Below are 18,433 nucleotides of genomic sequence, written 5' to 3'. Positions count from 1 at the left end.
GCTCCCCTTCCCAGTCATGTGAAATCCATAGAAAATTCATTCATTAATTTCAACTGACTGATTTCCTTATATGAACAGTAACTCAGTAAAATTGTTGCATGTTGCGTTTATATTTTTGTTCAGTATATTAGCTTGTCACTAACCATGTCACACTGAGCTGATTAATCATGTCAGTTGTTTCTAATGTCCAGGGGTTGGTGTGATATAAATGCCAGGTTTGGCCATTGTCTTTAGCCTAGGTAACTGTAAAGTGCCTCTGTTATAGTCCAGTATCCCTGTTGACCTCTATCGCCTCTCACCCCTCACAGAGAGACAGTCACAGAGAGACCAGAAATGTCAGTGCAGCAGGCAGTTCCACAGACCAACCACGTTAACAACAACACCAGTAAGAGCCCCTCCCAGTCGCGTTCAGGGAGCCTCCAGCGGCCCGAGAGAGAGGAGCCTCTGGAGGGGGAGATCCGACTGAGCCAGGGGGACGAGGAGAGGTACGTGTTGGAGGCTCCTAGAAAGCTCAGCCATCCAGCCACGGAGGTAGACAGGCTCTCCCCAGACACTCTCCCTGGCCCCTCACACCCCAGGAATGGCCTGGCCCACACAGTCCTCGCCACGCTGCCCCCTGAGCAGAATGGGAACGTTGTGTATAAGAGGGGCTTTGTCCCACGGACAGCCACAGAGAAGCAGGTGCAGAGGAAGACTGCTCTGGCTCAGGTGGAGCACTGGGTCAATGTACAGAAGGGAGATCCCAAGAGGTCAGTCAGAAGACCTACATTACTCATCTAATCTTTACTCTTATCCTGAGCATAATCTTAACCTTATCCTTAGCTTCAGTGATGATAACCCTAACCATCACAGGAGGTTGATGGCACCTTAATTATGGAGAACGGGTTCGCTGTAATGGTGGGAGCAGAGTAGGTGGAATGGTATCAAGCACATGATTTCCATGTGTTTGATGCCATTCCCTTTTTTCTGTTCCGGACATTATTATGATCCGTTCTCCCCTTAGCAGCCTGCTGTGCAAACTATAGCCTCAGCCCATTCCCCAATATCAACCATTCAATTGACATACTGTATTATAACAAACGTTTTATAAATGTCTCCCCCTGGTGGCGATTGTGAATGTCTCAGCTCTGAACTGCTTTTTCACTGTAACGTTTGTTGGAATAAAGTGGTCATGCCTGAATGGCTTTTGATACTTTACTTAAATGCACTTTAGTTACAACTCCATATTGATGCTCATTTATGTACCTGGTGAAATAAGTAGACTGAACAGTTTGTAAAAGACTATCCCTGCTTCCTAACCTTAGCAACACATCTACTACTGAGTACGCCCTCCCCCTCCCTCGGCGGACGCCTCCCCTGCAGCCTAAGGCCGTGGTAGTAGAGGCCTGCCAGACATTGCCAAAGACCCCCAGACTCCCGTCTGGCGGTAGCTCCCCTTCGGCGCCCCCCAACCTGCCCAGCGACTACAAATACGCCCACGACCGGCTCAGCCACTTCCGCATGTCCACCGATGAGCGCATGGCCACCAAGGAGGGCATGGTATGGCAGCTGTATGAGTGGCAGCAGCGCCAGCAGTTCCGCCACGGCAGCCCCACGGCGCCCATCTACACCGGGCCAGAGTTCCTGGACACAGCCTCCTTCAGGGTCACTATGGAGATGCCTCGCTCCATCTCTGTGCCCCCTTCCCCCTGTGAAGTCCCCCCATCTGTCCCCACCTTCAAACCACTGTCCCCCCACAGGCCACACACCCCCTCAGACAGGGTGACGGTCAGGCCGCTGGATGAGGTGCCACCTGGGGAGTCGCCCACCGGCTCCAGTTCTCCTAGACGGGTGTTTTCTCAGCTCTCTAAGGTAGGACTCTGACTCACTGGGGTTTAAAGGGTTAAAGAGGCTGGTTTACCAGCCTGGGACTGGCACAAGACTAAATGTTTTACAGCTAAAGAATGTTCATCTTTCATAAAAGGGTTTCATTCTCACAGTTACTGGGGTCATTTTGTTTGTAGTGAATTTCCAATTCATCTCTGTCTTAGAGGAATAATAACTTTGACACATTAACCGTTAGAGAAAGGGCCAACCATGGGAAGATGAGCATGAGAAGTAGCCCTGCTGTAATTTCCCGGCATCTTCACTTTGATGCCGGTCACAAGCTCCGAAGGATTCACACAGTCCACACCCAGGCCCTCTACACAGGTGGTAGGGTGTGTGTGTGAGTGGGAGCCTCCCCATCGCCCATTCCTCCCATCTCCCAGCCCGGCCCAGTCTCCGGGCTCAGACATCCACCAGCCTGTGTGGCCGTGTGTGTATGAGTGTGTGACCCCCTGTGACAAGGCACTGTCCTGCGCCATCCGAACCCTGTGCTGTCTCCCTGCCGGCTGCCACACCCCCCACATGTGAGGCTGTCTTTACAAGGCTGCACCACACCAGCCTCCACGCAGCCCTCGTCGCAAGCCCACTGTCCTCACACCAAGTAAACAGAATGTCCCAGCCTCTGTTTCCTCATCATTCACCCATAACGCCAAGTCACTAATTATGTGTCTCAAATAGAACACTGCCGCTCTTCTCGCTCACAGAATAATCATAAACACTCAAAGAGGAGGTCTCTTTTTTTTATGAGCCACAGTGTGTGTGTGAGACCATCCAAGAAAGCAATGGTTTATGGGTACTACATTTAGTCTGCAGATTAACTTTGTTTTGGTGGATCCAGCATCTTTTAGACTGGTGATGTCTTTTTGGCTTGAGTGTGTGTTTCAGGGCTGTGTTCCATGTACCTTCTATGGAATATCACACAAGTGTCTGTGTGTGTGTGTTATTAGTGGCTAATTAAATTTGCCCAGGGCCTCTCAGCACCCTGTAAACATCTCCACTGTATCTCAACCATCAGCAACGGTCTCTTTCTTCTGATCTTACATTTAATTTAAAAACCTATTATACAGCAAAAAAAGATTGGCTTGGGAATCTCTGAGGGAATGGCTCACAGTGCTTCTCTCGCTGATAGCAAACAAATGTTATTTTAAGAAGGCAGGTTGGGGATAATTTATGTGTAGTTAATTCAATCTCTTGTTGTTTGTGTCCTTTTAAGGTTCTGTGAAGGGCCTAGCCAAGGAATTCTGTGTGTTAAGCAAAAATGTCAAACCATCCAAACCCTGTAGCAACTTAAACTGGGGGCACACTTTATTTCAACTAAGAGGAGGAAGGATGGAAATAAATACATGGATAGAAGAAAAATATGCTGTGTGAACAAATTAGTTTGTGAAGTTGCAGGCATTCCCTTTAAGTTTGGGGTGCTACATATCAGAATGCCCAGTAGCGGGGACAGAAAGCCAGGAACGATCTGAAGTTGCAGGCATTCCCTTTAAGTTTGGGGTGCTACATATCAGAATGCCCAGTAGCGGGGACAGAAAGCCAGGAACGATCTGAAGTTGCAGGCATTCCCTTTAAGTTTGGGGTGCTACATATCAGAATGCCCAGTAGCGGGGACAGAAAGCCAGGAATGATCTGAAGTTGCAGGCATTCCCTTTAAGTTTGGGGTGCTACATATCAGAATGCCCAGTAGCGGGGACAGAAAGCCAGGAACGATCTGAAGTTGCAGGCATTCCCTTTAAGTTTGGGGTGCTACATATCAGAATGCCCAGTAGCGGGGACAGAAAGCCAGGAACGATCTGAACCTCATTGCAGGCATATTCATCCTTGTAAATGTTCATTTATGATTTGCCATTCTGTTTGATCTGTGAAATGGGATATGTAGCCTAATAACTTGTTGATGTCTTTGTTTTCCCACAGACTAGTCAGCTGGAGAGACGGTCAATGCCAGCCATGGGCTACATCACACACACAGTCAGCGCACCGAGCTTGCATGGGAAAACGGTACAGCTTCTGTCTTGTTCATTTATCTTCATCACACACCCAGTTTAAACTATTATCTGCTTTAAATTCGGACTATTAAAGATTAATGCTGAAGGGAACTTCGATGTAATACATTTCAGTCAGAAAGCAGCACCATTTTCAGCTGGTGGACTCAGTGCTGTTCTGCTCTGAAGGGCCTTGTGTGGGTGGCGGGGAGAGAGGAGCAGGTATTGTAGTAGGATGCTTAGGCCCACAGCTCTCTGGGCCTGAAGAGCTGAGCCCTCACTGCTGCCGCCCTGGTGGCCAGGTGTTGAAGTGCTCTCTCTGTCCCTCCCTCTCTTCCTCTCCCTGGCCTGGGCCTGACCCTACTGCAGCCGGATGAGTTGACCCTGCTGCTCATTCAGCTCAGGAGTCACCAGGCCAAGATGGCTGGTGTCCACGGCGACGCCCTCCACCACCTACATCACAACGGCTTCCTAGGCCCCAGCCTACAGGTCAGGCCCCCTCGTATCCTCCCCCCTGCAGCCGCCCTGCTCTGCAGCCCCACTCCAATGAATCGTGGATCCCCAGCCCCCAGACAAATCCCCATCACCCGCAGTCTGTGTCTCTGCTAGTGTTTTGGTCCCAGCTCCATCATTCATTGGACTGTGTGGTGTGTTGGTCGTGTCTTGTTGTACTAGTGGCTTAGGTGCTCCCCTGTTAGCATGGACTGTCTGCAGCTATAGATACACCAGCCTGTGTTGTGTTTGAATGGACGGCCTCACTCATCTGTCGGCATGATGTAGCACTCCGTTGAGCCTTACAGAGACGTGTTTCATTTGATTTGTTAAAAAACAAACATCATGTTGCTCCCAAGCTTCATATCAAGCATGTTGCTTGTTGACTATGCACCGTGCCTGTCTTCACATACATATACTGTAGCCTTATCTTCTGTTTGAGGTCTTTGCAAACCTGGATAACTACAATGAGAAATATATTTTTAACTTTTCTTACACATTTCCCCTCTAAGTCCTGGTTGTGTTGAACTGTGTGTATCTGAGAGGTCACTCCTATTAGTGTAAAGTGATCCTGGGTATACAGGCTGGCTCAGGAGTGTGTCTCCCTAGAGCAGGGGTAGGCAACTAGATTCAGCCACGGGACGGTTTTTGTTGGAGCGAATGGTCAGGGGGGCTGGAACTTAATTATAATAATTTGTACACTGAAAATTGTATTCTATTTGAAGTAATACCTTGATTACACAGAGTCATGATCACATGTCTCTTTTTATTTTATTTGTGGGAATACTTGGGAACAGATTTCCTAAATTAAACTGAATTCCTGGTGATTTTACAGTCTCTTTTTTGACCAAAAAATCTATCCAATAAAAAATATGCCTGTTGCCGACCCCTGCCCTAGAAGAGCCAGTCCAAACACAGTGCACTGCTCTGATCTCAGACCTGCACAACCACAGTGAAGCTGTAAAGATGCTCAATGACAACCATGCCCAGTCTCTCTCCATCAACGCTTATGTTCTCTTCATCCTCATGTAGACATAATCCGCCCATGCTGGAGATTTGGCGGCGAAATGAATTATAAGCAGTATACTGCCCTATGAAATGCTTCAGCTATTTGTGTAAGCGTCCCTAAACTATTTAGAAGGCAGGCTTACACTACAATCTAGTTTGGTGTAAATTATCATAATATAACTGAATCAATCTGCCTGATTTTTCTGTTCTATTTTGCCTCACAAATATTCATTTGACTGTGGTGATATGATCTCTCCAATGAGAATGAAGTAGAGATATAGAGTTGTGCTGTAACAGCACCTGACTAGTCTTCCTATACTATAGCCTCCTAGCATCCTTTGCAGCTTTCCGTCTTGTGATCTGTCTCTCCACTCCTCATTGTCTGTCAGGCAGATGATACTTACATGCAACTGAAGAAGGACCTGGATTATCTAGATCTGAAGGTGGGCCCCAAGAGAAAAGATCATGTAAATGATGATTTATCTCTCTTCCTCCTCTCTCCTCTGTAGCCTGCATCCTGCTCTTCCTTCCACTGTCTACAGTGTCAGCCTCTTCCTCATTCACACACCTCCTTCTGCTGCTCTCTCCTCTTCTTTCTGACCTCGTTCCTCAGGGCTGTGTGGTTTAGGTTGATGTTGGAATTTAAACTGTCTTCTGTGTGTTTTAACCACTGTTGTTTTTGTTACTAATGCTCTGTGTACTGAGAATAATGCTGTGCTGCATTCATCTGTGTGTCTTTACTATCAATTCAGCAAAGAAAACAACTTGAGTGCAATATGACCTTAGACATAAAATTATATGATTATTGGCTACAGTATAAATTATAACATTTTCTATATTGTGTCAAAGCTAGCTATCCTTGCAATTGGATAAAAGTACATTGGGAATAGTACATATTCACCCTGAAAACATGGGGCCAAAATATCATACCTCCACTGATGGGAACTGAAGTTTCAAGCAGCACAATACTACACGTCAAAAACTATGTTTTGCATCATGTATATTTCACTTCCCATCAGGCAGTGCTGTTAAGAGACCTTCAATGGGCACGTTCGACATTGCAGCCGACTTTAAAGGCGAGCCGAGACTGACTGATCTACAAATCACCTTGCATCCTACAGTAAATAACTACACAATATTATTTGTAGATCAGTCAGTCAGTCACAATTTACCCATGATACATCACGGATTTGATGCACTCGAACCCGGAAAATATCTTGCTGCTGTGCGGCTTCATATACACTACCGGCCAAAAGTTTTAGAACACCTCATTCTATGGTTTTCCTTTATTTTGACTATTTTCTACATTGTGGAATAATGGTGAAAACATCAGAACTATGAAATAACACATGGAATCATATAGTAACCAAAAAAGTGTTAAACAAATCAAAATATATTTAATATTTGAGATTCTTCTAATAGCCATCATTTGCCTTAATGACAGCCTTGCACACTCTTGGCATTCGCTCAACCAGCTTCATGAGGTAGTCACCTGGAATGCATTTCAATTAACAGGTGTGCCTTCTTAAAAGTCCATTTGTGGAATTTATTTATGCGTTGGAGCCAATCAGTTATGTTGTAACAATGTAGGGGTAGTATACAGAAGACAGCCCTATTTGGTAAAACACCAAGTCCATATTATGGCAAGAACAGCTCAAATAAGCAAAGAGAAACGACAGTCCATCATTACTTCAAGACCTGAAGATTAGTCAATACGGAAAATTTCAAGAACTTTGATAGTTTCTTCAAGTGCAGTCGCAAAAACCATCAAGCACTATGATGAAACTGGCTCTCATGAGGACCACCACAGGAATGGAAGACCCAGAGTTACCTCTGCTGCAGAGGATAAGTTCATTAGAGTTACCAGCCTCAGAAATTCTAGCCCAAATAAATGCTTCAGAGTTCAAGTAACATCTCAACATCAACTGTTCAGAAGAGACTGTGTGAATCAGGCCTTCATGGTCAAATTGCTGCAAAGAAACCACTACTAAAATACACCAATAAGAAGAAGAGACTTGCTTGGGCCAAGAAACACGAGCAATGGACATTAGACCGGTGGAAATGTGTCCTTTGGTCTGATGAGTCCAAAGTCTAGATTCTTGGTTCCAACCGCTGTGTCTTTGTGAGACGCGGTGTGGGTGAACGGATGATCTCCGCATGTATATTTCCCCATCGTAAAGCATGGAGGAGGTGTGGGGGTGCTTTGCTGGTGACACTGTCTGTTATTTATTTAGAGTTCCAGGCTCATTTAACCAGCATGACTACCACAGCATTCTGCAGCGATATACCATCCCATCTGCGCTTAGTGGAACTATCATTTGTTTTTTCAACAGGACAATGACACGACACACCTCCAGGCTGTGTACGGGCTATTTTACTAAGAAGGAGAGTGATGGAGTGCTGCATCAGATGACCTGGCCTCCACAATCACCCAACCTCAACCAAATTGAGACGTTTGGGATGAGTCAGACAGCAGAGTAAAGGAAAAGCAGCCAACAAGTGCTCAGCATACGTGGGAACTCGTTCAAGACTGTTGGAAAAGCATTCCAGGTGAAGCTAGTTGAGAGAATGCCAAGAGTGTGCAAAGCTGTCAAGGCAAAAGGTGGCTATTTGAAGAATCTCAAACATATCAAAATATATTTTATATTTAACACATGATTCCATATGTGTTATTAGTTTAGTTTGATGTCTTCACTATTATTCTACAATGTGGAAAATAGTAAAAAATAAAGAAAAAACCCTTGAATGTGTAGGTGTTCTAAAACCTTTTAATGGTAGTGTAAGTCTAATGCCAGCTTCATCAGAATTACCTTGTTTGTTGTAATGATTCTACATTCTGCTATCAGCAATTATCTTCCATTAACAACAGTACAAAGCATATGATCTTCCTGAAGTGATTTGTATGTATAACACCACAAACCTTCTGTTTCTTGGAGTGGGGAGTTCTATTATCCATGTGTACATTCTGATGTAACACCTCTCTATTTCCTGTTTTAAAACAGATCAAAAGTATTAACCCGTTGATCGTTATGGTACACAATGTGTTAGAAAACACCCCTCCAGGTTTTGGGTCCAGTTGGAATGTAAGGATGGTGTGCATACAAAGAGTGAGACCATTCCACTGCTTCTCCTAATAGAATGTGTATAATGCACTCCTCACCTGCCTGTGTTTGCTGTGATGAATGGCCATGTTAGAAGAGAGACCCACCTGTGACTGTAGTGCATAGCTTTGCCTGCTGGGTACTGTAGTCCATCATGGTGATGCTGTGTCAGTGTGCTGACTGACTGATGTGGACTCTGTCTCTGCTCTCTGTGAGAGGGATTCCCATTGCATGCTGTTGAACCCTGGATTGCACTTTGTTTCAAAGCCTTTATTTTCCTTGGTTTGTCTTGTAACCACTAAAGAGACGACCCAAGGGTCCTCTTTGAGAAACGTCAAAACTGATTATCATTTAACAGAATCAGAGCTATAAGGTCAGATACATAACGTGTGCGCTTTGGTTATAATTGTAAACACACCTACATCTCTATGCTCTTTGAAATGGATCAGCAGAAATCATTAGTTCTGTTTGGGTATTAAGTCAATTCAAATCTCTTAGCGAAAGACACTGAAGACACTTAGTGAAAGACACTGAACTATATCTTCTATTTATATCAATTCTCACTGGGCCAGTTCACTGACGTCTCTGAGATATGTATTTGGCCAAGTCTGATGTATCACTGTAACAGAGAGGATCTGCAGGAGGTGCCATATTTCCTGCTCGTTCCTCCCTTTCTCTTGGTTCATAAAGAGGACACGGTCGTTAACTAAACCCACGGACACACTGCCAGGAAAGAGCAGCTTTGTGGTTCTCCGTTGTGGCCTCTCTCTTAAATGCACAGATGCTGTTTTTGACCATAAATATATTTGCACAGCTTTTAAAGCAGTATATTGCATTGTCTTGTGCACACTACTACCCACGTCTTCTTTGTTGAATCATTTTTGCATACCTGTTCTACATTGTGGTTTCTGCCATCCCAGTGTCCTTAGCAAGGTCTCATGCTGTTGCTTGATAATTGCTGTAATGTTGTTGTTGAGTGTTATTTATTGAATGTTGGTTTTAATATTTAGGGTAGTTAAACTTTTTTTTGCAACTATTGCTGGGAAAAGTAAGGTTGTATTTGTGCCTTTGGGGCATTGCAGGTTACAGGGCGAGAAACTCTAAAAGACAGACCATCGAGACCTGTTAAGATAGCAGAGAGCGATGTTGATGTAAGTATACCGGCCCCCACCCCCCCTAACCAAAACTTGTCTGATAAACACCCAGTTTATCCATCTCTCTCCTTCAACGTCTTATAACCCACTACAGAGACAGTGAACTGAGGATTTGAGAAGTTGGTATTGTGTAGTTGTGGTAAACAGAGGGTGTGTAGGGAGGGAACGGAGCAGAGGGAAGAAGCAGCACTGTGGGGACAGACAGCTTCACTGTTAACGCCTGAGAGTATCGACGAGGGACTTTATTTTCAGCTCTCAATTTAAAAGGAAAAATACAATAAATGGGATTTTAGAAATAAAGCTCTTACATTTTTCAGTTTGATTTCTGTCATCCGGCCTTTTTAATTCTTTGTTTGCTCAGAATAGAGGTAAATAAGCTGGATGTCTTGGCTTTTCATCATTAGCATTGTTCCAGTTTAACAATTTATAAGAATTGGTGAATTTGTTTGAACAATGAATATTTCATGCAATTAAAACAACAATATATGTCTGTGAAATAAAAAACAGCTTAATTATTAATTGAACAGAATGATGAATAGAACTCATGAATAAACACTCACGGTGTGAGAAAGATTGTAAACTAGGCAGTCTTATTTTGTTTTCAACAACATATAACCCATTTCTGCCGGGAAACAAATATGCCAGTCTCAATAAGCACTGTTCTCTTAAAGTGAATTTCAAAATATGGATGTTTGATTATGATTACTTATAATGGGCATTACCATTCCCCACAAGCAGACAGTATAAAGCTTTATTTTCACACAGAGAAGATGAAGATGTCCTCAGGGCATTTCAAAGAGATGGGTCTTATTGACATATTTACAGACAGTCTACTGTAGTCTGCTCTATCAATTCATTCTGCTGGGCACTGTGGTTTGAATAGTGTTTACCAGAAGCTGCTGGGCAGAGGGTCCCTGTTCTAGCCATATACCTAGTCCTCTGTGCTGCCTGCTGCTGTTCCCTGTGCAGGTGAAGTTAAGCCGACTGTGTGAACAAGACAAGATCCTCCAGGAGCTGGAAACAACGATACGCACGCTCAAGGAAGACAAGGTATTGGCTTTTCTGTGTTTGTGTGTGTGTGCACATGTTTGTGCAAGTGTGTGTGCCTGGGTATGTGTACGTGTGTATTAGCTCCCCTGTATGGTCTCGTGGTGAATACCCCACACCCTCGTGGTGTCCTGTCCTACAGGACAAGTTGGAGTCCGTGCTGGACGTGTCCCACCAGCAGATGGAGCAGTACCGGGACCAGCCGGCCCACCAGGAGAAGATATCCTACCAGCAGAGACTACTGCAGGAGGACGTGGTGCACATCAGAGCTGAGATCTCTCAGGTGTTCACGGTAAGGCCTGCTTTGTCTGACCTAACACAGCCTGGCTCACTGGTTTGACTGACCAGTCAGCCCCATTGACTGACCACACAACCTCCCTCTCTGTCTTTCTCACTCTCTTACTCTCTTTATCTCGCTCCCTCTCTCTTACTCTCTTTATCTCGCACCCTCTCTCTTACTTTCTTTCTCGCTCCCTCTCTCTTACTTTCTTTATCTCGCTCCCTCTCTCTTACTCTCTTTATCTCGCTCCCTCTCTCTTACTCTCTTTATCTCGCTCCCTCTCTCTTACTCTCTTTATCTCGCTCCCTCTCTCTTACTCTCTTTATCTCGCTCCCTCTCTCTTACTCTCTTTATCTCGCTCCCTCTCTCTCACTCTCTTTATCTCGCTCCCTCTCTCTCGCTCTCTTTATCTCGCTCCCTCTCTCTCGCTCTCTTTATCTCGCTCCCTCTCTCTCGCTCTCTTTATCTCCCTCTCTCTCACTCTCTTTATCTCGCTCCCCTCTCTCTCACTCTCTTTATCTCGCTCCCTCTCTCTCACTCTCTTTATCTCGCTCCCTCTCTCTCGCTCTCTTTATCTCTCTCTCTTTATCTCGCTCCCTCTCTCTCTTTATCTCGCTCCCTCTCTCTTACTCTCTTTATCTCGCTCCCTTTCTCTCGCTCTCTTTATCTCGCTCCCTCTCTCTCGCTCTCTTTATCTCGCTCCCTCTCTCTCGCTCTCTTTATCTCGCTCCCTCTCTCTCGCTCTCTTTATCTCGCTCCCTCTCTCTCGCTCTCTTTATCTCGCTCCCTCTCTCTCGCTCTCTTTATCTCGCTCCCTCTCTCTCGCTCCCTCTCTCTTGCTCTCTTTATCTCGCTCCCTTTCTCTTACTCTCTTTATCTCGCTCCCTTTCTCTTCTCTTTATCTCGCTCCCTCTCTCTCGCTCTCTTTATCTTGCTCTCTTTATCTCGCTCCCTTTCTCTTACTCTTATCTCGCTCCCTCTCTCGCTCTCTTTATCTCGCTCCCTCTCTCTCGCTCTCTTTATCTCGCTCCCTCTCTCTCGCTCTCTTTATCTCGCTCCCTCTCTCTCGCTCTCTTTATCTCGCTCCCTCTCTCTCGCTCTCTTTATCTCGCTCCCCTCTCTCTCGCTCCCTCTTTATCTCGCTCCCTCTCTCTCGCTCTCTTTATCTCACTCCCTCTCTCTCGCTCTCTTTATCTCACTCCCTCTCTCTCGCTCTCTTTATCTCGCTCCCTCTCTCTCACTCTCTTTATCTCTCTCGCTCTCTTTATCTCGCTCCCTCTCTCTCGCTCTCTTTATCTCGCTCCCTCTCTCTCGCTCTCTTTATCTCGCTCCCTCTCTCTCGCTCCCTCTCTCTCTTTATCTCGCTCCCTCTCTCTCGCTCTCTTTATCTCGCTCCCTCTCTCTCGCTCTCTTTATCTCGCTCCCTCTCTCTTGCTCTCTTTATCTCGCTCCCTCTCTCTTACTCTCTTTATCTCGCTCCCTCTCTCTTACTCTCTTTATCTCGCTCCCTTTCTCTTACTCTCTTTATCTCGCTCCCTCTCTTACTCTCTTTATCTCGCTCCCTCTCTTTATCTCGCTCCCTCTCTCTTACTCTCTTTATCTCGCTCCCTCTCTCTTACTCTCTTTATCTCGCTCCCTCTCTCTCACTCTCTTTATCTCGCTCCCTCTCTCTTACTCTCTTTATCTCGCTCCCTCTCTCTCGCTCTCTTTATCTCGCTCCCTCTCTCTCGCTCTCTTTATCTCGCTCCCTCTCTCTCGCTCTCTTTATCTCGCTCCCTCTCTCTCGCTCTCTTTATCTCGCTCCCTCTCTCTCGCTCCATGCAGGAGATGGAGAATGTGTGGAACGAGTACAGCAGCCTGGAGAGAGATGTAGACTGGTTGAGGACAGCTCTGGAGGGCCAGATGGACCGCAGTGGTCTCTCTCAGGTCAGGATCACACCACAACCACACCACTGCAAACACATACTCTCGTACAGATTCCCAGAAGGATGGGAACAAATGTCTGTAGTGTTTGTGTTCATGGTTGTGTGTGTGTTTGTCTATGAGCAGAAGGAGAAGTCCCAGATCAAGAGGGAGTTGTGGAGGATTGAAGACGTAATAGCAGGCCTCAGCTCCAGCAAAGCCAACTACCAAGTCACCATCTCCTCTGTGACCAACCCAGGTGAGAGGACAAGCTCTGCTGGAGCTTGTCTCTACTAACACACACTGGAGCTCAGGACGAGCTAGAGAGAGAAATGGACGCTACTTGTCATGTGCTTATATAGTTACAGGAGACAAAATGGATGAGTTGATTATGGTCTGTATGTGTATTTGGCTTTTGTGGTTGGAGTGTTGTTCTCTTGTGTAATTTGAATGTGTATGTTGTGTGTGTTGGGGGGGTGTTTTATGTGTGTGTGTTTTTGTGCCTCCAGAGAGAAAACTTGTGCCTTCCGTGTCGCCGTCGTCAGTGCCTTCTCTGTCTGCCAGTCCCTCGCTCGGAGAGATGAGACTGGCCCAGCAGCTCAGCCCCACAACCCCCACCTCCACCCAGCACACCACCACAGCCCTCGCCATGTCTGTGCCAAAATGGGTGAGTGTCTCCCACTCGGAGGAAATAGTGTTGAATGTTATCCTATCGGATAGTAAATGTTGTTGAATATGATGGTAAAGGATATGCTGGTTGGTTGTTCTCTCTGCAGGCAGATGAGGGCGCCCCTCCCCGACCACCACTACCTCAGCTATACAGTCCTGAGGACCACGCCCCCACCGTGCCTCCGCTGCCCAGGGAAACCAGCGTCATCAGACACACGTCTGTACGAGGCCTCAAACGACAGTCTGACGAACGCAAGCGGGACAGGGAGATCGGCCAATACAGCAATGGAGACAACAAGGTGTGTGTTTGGAGAGAGCTATGGAGCCGTGTGTCTGTGTGGTACTGATCTCTGTCTCTGTGGGTGTCAGGTGGAGCTGCACACCTTCCTGAGTGAACCTGAGCTTCTGGGAGTGGGAGGGTCTGGTCACATGAGGATGGGGGCCTTGGGGCATGATGGTGGCTACCAGACCCTGCCAAGCAGAGGTAAGTAGCTCTAGGTCCAACACATGTAATGCGCCTTGATGTAAAGTGGAATGACAAATTTGTTTCTTTGAAGAATGTCTTCCTCTTCAGACTAAGCAAACAGCTTGGAAGGCTAAACAGCTTGTTTTTTTATAGTGTTCACACCAGCAGCAAATATGTGCATTGTAATGTAGCTACTGAACATGGTTTGGCTCTTGTGCTCACTTGGGAGTCGTGTTTTCATATTTGCTGTCTTTCTCTCAGGGCCGGCTGGCTCCTCATCCAGGCTAAATCAGTCCACCAACATCTCCTCATATGTTACCCTCAGAAGAGGAGCCTCAGCCGCCTCTGGCCTGAAGGTAAGACTCCAACTATTTCTGACTAACTAGGAGTCAAGAGACAAGTTGGAGAGGCAGCACAAATATTGTTCGTAAATCCTGTCATGGCTTTTACTTTTGTGGAGCTGACACAAGCTGACTTGATTAGATGCAGCATCTAGTACAAAACATTGAGTACATGGAAAAAACGTGGTCATTTTCCATGAAGAAAACTTTTGAATTATTTCAGCTGGCCAACAGTATTGTTATAATAATCGAACAAGTTTAGAAGATTAAATTGCTGTTGTTGAGAAATGTAGGCTAGTGTAGTAGTATAAGTAGATACTGTATTACAGAAGTGGGATAATAGCCGCTAGTGGTATAATAACAGTATAATTATTGACTTGTTGTTGTAGTAGTAGTATGGTGTTGCTGAAGCAACAAACACAAATAACCGTCAGAAGTAGGTTAAATATTTAGTGTTCTTGCAGAAGTAAGTCGCACTAATCGTGATTCTCATTCATGGAATGTGTTCCCCTACTTCTATAATTTGACATTTCTGAAAGCTCCACGGCAGTTAATTCAACAGTGTGAAGTTGGCTTAATTAAGGTAGGTGATGCGGTTACTAAAACAACTGTAGCTCTTGATTGGTATAAGTTATTCCTGTTCTGATTTCCGATTTGAATAGCAGAGAAGTAGACTAAGATTTCGTACGCTCTAAATTGTTGTCCAAGTGGTTGGGAAAGTGTTGAAAACAGCAGTTGTTTCAAAACATTGAGAGAAAAAGCAGTTGATGCGGTTTTACTAAAGCAGCTGTATCGTGTGATTGGTCGAATATATTTCTGTTCTGGTTTCAGATTTAAATAGCAGAGACACAGACTAAGATTTCCTTCTCTAAGTTTTTGTTTAAATTGTTTGGAAAGTCACATTGTTTACAGTGAATAGAATGTTGGAAGTCTGGTAGTTTTTAACAATGAGAGCTTTAGAATGTTGAAGAAATCCCATTAAAGTGGATGACTTTTTGGGGGGGGAAGGACAAAAAGCTTAATAGTTTAAAAAGTATACATTTTACAAGAACACTATTCCAGACCGGTATGCATGTTTTACATTTTGAATGGGGTTTATAGCTTAATCTCGGCCTGTACATTTGAATGGTGCATGAAACATTGTTCCAAAGAGGAAATCTAAAATAAGTTAGGTCATTATTTAAAGTGTGACTTCTGAGCAAGTCACATTAAAGAGCAACTGCCCCTAAAAAAACAACTTTTCATTTAGAAAAAATCCTATGTGGCCTAAATGTGAGTCAGAAGCATTTATTCTACTGTAAAAATGTATTACAAAGTGTAAATAGAATACTTTTGGTCATAAAGTGAGTCTTGCCCAAAACTGAGTTTTGCACCGGAGTATGTCACAACGTAAATGAAGGTTGGATTTATTAAAGTCCGTCCACATGCTCACATCTGGCAGCACACAAGTAATAATCAGTTCCGAGTGCAGCTGCACACGACCCGATCGTAATGCCCTTGGTAAATGTGGTTTGACTTTGCAGATTGCTATGGGACAGTATGTAAAAATTCCAATAGCTCAATGACTTAAAAATCTGTGCCTTCGGGCAGGTAGCGTTCTCCTGGCAACCCAGATTTGTCCGTCGGACTGCCAGATGGTGAAGCGTGATTCATCACTTCAGAAAACGTGTTTTTACCAGTCCAATGGCGGCGAGCTTTACACCACTCAGCCGACGCTTGGTATTACACATGGTGATCTTAGGCTTGTGTGCAGCTGCTCATCCATGGAAACCGATTTCATGAAGCTCCCGACAAACAGTTCTTGTGCTGATGTTGCTTCCAGAGGCAGTTTGGAACTCAAAAGTGAGTGTTGGAACCGAGGACAGCACTTGGCGGCCCCGTTCTGTGAGCTTGTGTGGCCTACCACTTTACGGCTGAGACGTTGTTGCTCCTAGATGTTTCCATTTCACAATAACAGCACTTACAGTTGACAGGGGCAGCTCTAGCAGGTCAGAACTTTGACCAACTGACTTATTGGAAAGGTGGCATCCTATGACGGTCTCATGTTGAAAGTCACTGAGCTCTTCAGTCAGGCCATTCTACTGCCAATGTTTGTCTATGGAGATTGCATGGCTGTGTGCTCGATTTCATACACCTGTCAGCAAGGGGTGTGGCTGAAATAACAGAATCCACTCATTTGAAGGGATGTCCACATCCTTTTGTATATATAGTGTATGTGACGTAGTACTCAATTTTCGGGGACCACTTTTGACTTGTGAGCGCAGCTTTCAGATTTACTGGCTAAAAAGTGTACACAAGTACAGGAGAACCTCTTTAATGTTGCATCATGGACCGAGAACTCAGTGTCAGGGTGTGCAGGCCGAGATTTAGCTAGAAACCCCATTCAAAATTTAAAACATGCTTACCGGTCTGGAATAGTGTTCTTATATACAGCTTTTTGATAAAATGTATACTTTTAAACTATTAAGCTTTTTGTCCTTCACCCCCCCACAAAATCATCCACTTTAATGGGATTTCTTCAACATTCTAAAGCTCTCGTTGTTAAAAACTCCCAGACTTTTTTGCATCTTGATCTAATGTAAAATGATGGTGGCACCTAAACTCTCTCTCTTCAGCCTCCTCTAACCCATTCCTCGTCTTTCGTTTAATCTGCTCTCCCTCTCCCTCTGTCTCCTTCTCTTCCTTTGCCATCCTCTCCCCTGCTCCCTCCCTCCCGCTCTCTCTTGCTGGTGTCGTGGGCTGTGTTAATTTATACCCTCCCTCCCTCCTCTCAGGAGAGACCAAAGAGTGCCTTGGAGCGTCTGCAGTCTGGGGATGTGCTGCAGCAGCAGAGCAGGGGGAGGATGAGTGCTGAGGAGCAGCTGCAGAGGATGAAGAGGCACCAGAAAGCTCTGGTCCGCCAGCGCAAGAGGACCCTGAGTCAAGGAGAACGCCAGGCCTCTTCATCACGAGCCTCCTCCTCCTCATCATCACAGCAACGCCCCCTTTCCGCAGACCTGGGCTCAGTACGTTAGCGCTACGCCTCACACGCCTAGAGCATGACCATTAGAGCTACAGCTACAATGCATGCAGACGTAACAATGCATGCGACCACTAATACATTTCAGTTGCGTAGGGTTTTCATAGTGCCGTTGATGTGAGTTTGAGTGTGTGAGTTGGCCTGAACTAGCTGGTGCAGCAGGTAAGTGGGTGTGAGAATTAACTGCTGTGATTGTGTGAGAGGTGAGAGATGCTGTGGTGTGACATGCAGGTGGAACTCCTGGTGTTCTCACCGAGGAAGTGAAGGACTATGAATATGCAATAACAGAAAGGACAGAATAGACGGGGCCCCTGATTTCAGATGTCCTTGACTCCAGCGCAAGAAACTGAGAATATCTCTCAATCCTTTCATTAGACTACAGTATGTCTGTAATGAAGTAGACTCTGCTATGATAACCTCACTTCCTCAACTCTATTAAAGGCCCTGGGAGATATGGAAACAGCATTCTTATATGTCGGCCATCTTTAACTGTGTCATCTTTAACTGTGTCAAAGTACTGCTGCATTAACGGCCCATAGCCATTACCTCTCTCCTCCCTACACCCACCCCTGGCCAAACAACAAGTGTTATCTCAGCTATTCTCCAATGTTACCTCAATACTGGAGATACACACAGCAGCTAATAACTCTCTCAATCTGTCCCACCCTGACTAAACTGCAGTTTGACCTACTCTCAGGCTCCATAACAGTGTTTCAGTCTGTGTTCCTATCACTCCACTAGTGCAGCCCACTGCTACGATACTAACCACATACCCTTCTTCTAGAACGGTCTGTCATTCTCTAACCAGGTCTCATTGTGCTGCTCAGACAAAACATACATAATCCTGCAGATTAAAAAAAAAAAAAAAAAACTACATTTATTTTCACTGCCATTTGAAAGAGCTCTCTAATCATTACAAGTGTGGATATAGACTGCTGGATTAAACATTTTCTAATGATCATCTATTGACTCATTAGCATTTACATTAAAATTGCCTGGAGTTTGATAGGATGCAACATCTGTCTGATACTGCGTTTCAGTCATTTAGTCTCTGTGAGTAAAAGCCTCTACGGCGTGACTTTAGCAGTGTGAATGGAGTTCTGATT

The 18,433-nt window shown here is 45.2% G+C and overlaps 1 protein-coding gene across 6 annotated transcripts in view; it reads left to right on the top strand.

Annotated features, from left to right (window-relative positions):
* The window catches only part of LOC135557839 (pleckstrin homology domain-containing family A member 7-like), a 141,227-nt gene that overhangs the window by 110,749 nt on the left and 12,045 nt on the right, over positions 1-18,433 (top strand). For 3 of the 6 annotated variants that reach the window (XM_064991497.1, XM_064991534.1, XM_064991543.1), the window contains 14 exons: positions 309-749; positions 1,305-1,851; positions 3,781-3,864; positions 5,738-5,815; positions 9,532-9,600; positions 10,573-10,653; positions 10,793-10,942; positions 12,755-12,856; positions 12,980-13,091; positions 13,342-13,499; positions 13,609-13,800; positions 13,871-13,985; positions 14,229-14,323; positions 17,083-17,313. In XM_064991497.1, coding sequence (XP_064847569.1) covers positions 309-749; positions 1,305-1,851; positions 3,781-3,864; positions 5,738-5,815; positions 9,532-9,600; positions 10,573-10,653; positions 10,793-10,942; positions 12,755-12,856; positions 12,980-13,091; positions 13,342-13,499; positions 13,609-13,800; positions 13,871-13,985; positions 14,229-14,323; positions 17,083-17,313 — 2,455 coding nt within the window. The remainder of the gene's footprint in view (positions 1-308; positions 750-1,304; positions 1,852-3,780; positions 3,865-5,737; positions 5,816-9,531; positions 9,601-10,572; positions 10,654-10,792; positions 10,943-12,754; positions 12,857-12,979; positions 13,092-13,341; positions 13,500-13,608; positions 13,801-13,870; positions 13,986-14,228; positions 14,324-17,082; positions 17,314-18,433) is intronic. The other 3 variants (XM_064991506.1, XM_064991516.1, XM_064991524.1) reach the window with 3 other exon arrangements.

The sequence above is a fragment of the Oncorhynchus masou genome, chromosome 2, assembly GCF_036934945.1.
Source record: "Oncorhynchus masou masou isolate Uvic2021 chromosome 2, UVic_Omas_1.1, whole genome shotgun sequence".
Classification (NCBI taxonomy): Eukaryota; Metazoa; Chordata; class Actinopteri; order Salmoniformes; family Salmonidae; genus Oncorhynchus; species Oncorhynchus masou.
This window is presented reverse-complemented; position numbering and strand designations above follow the sequence as displayed.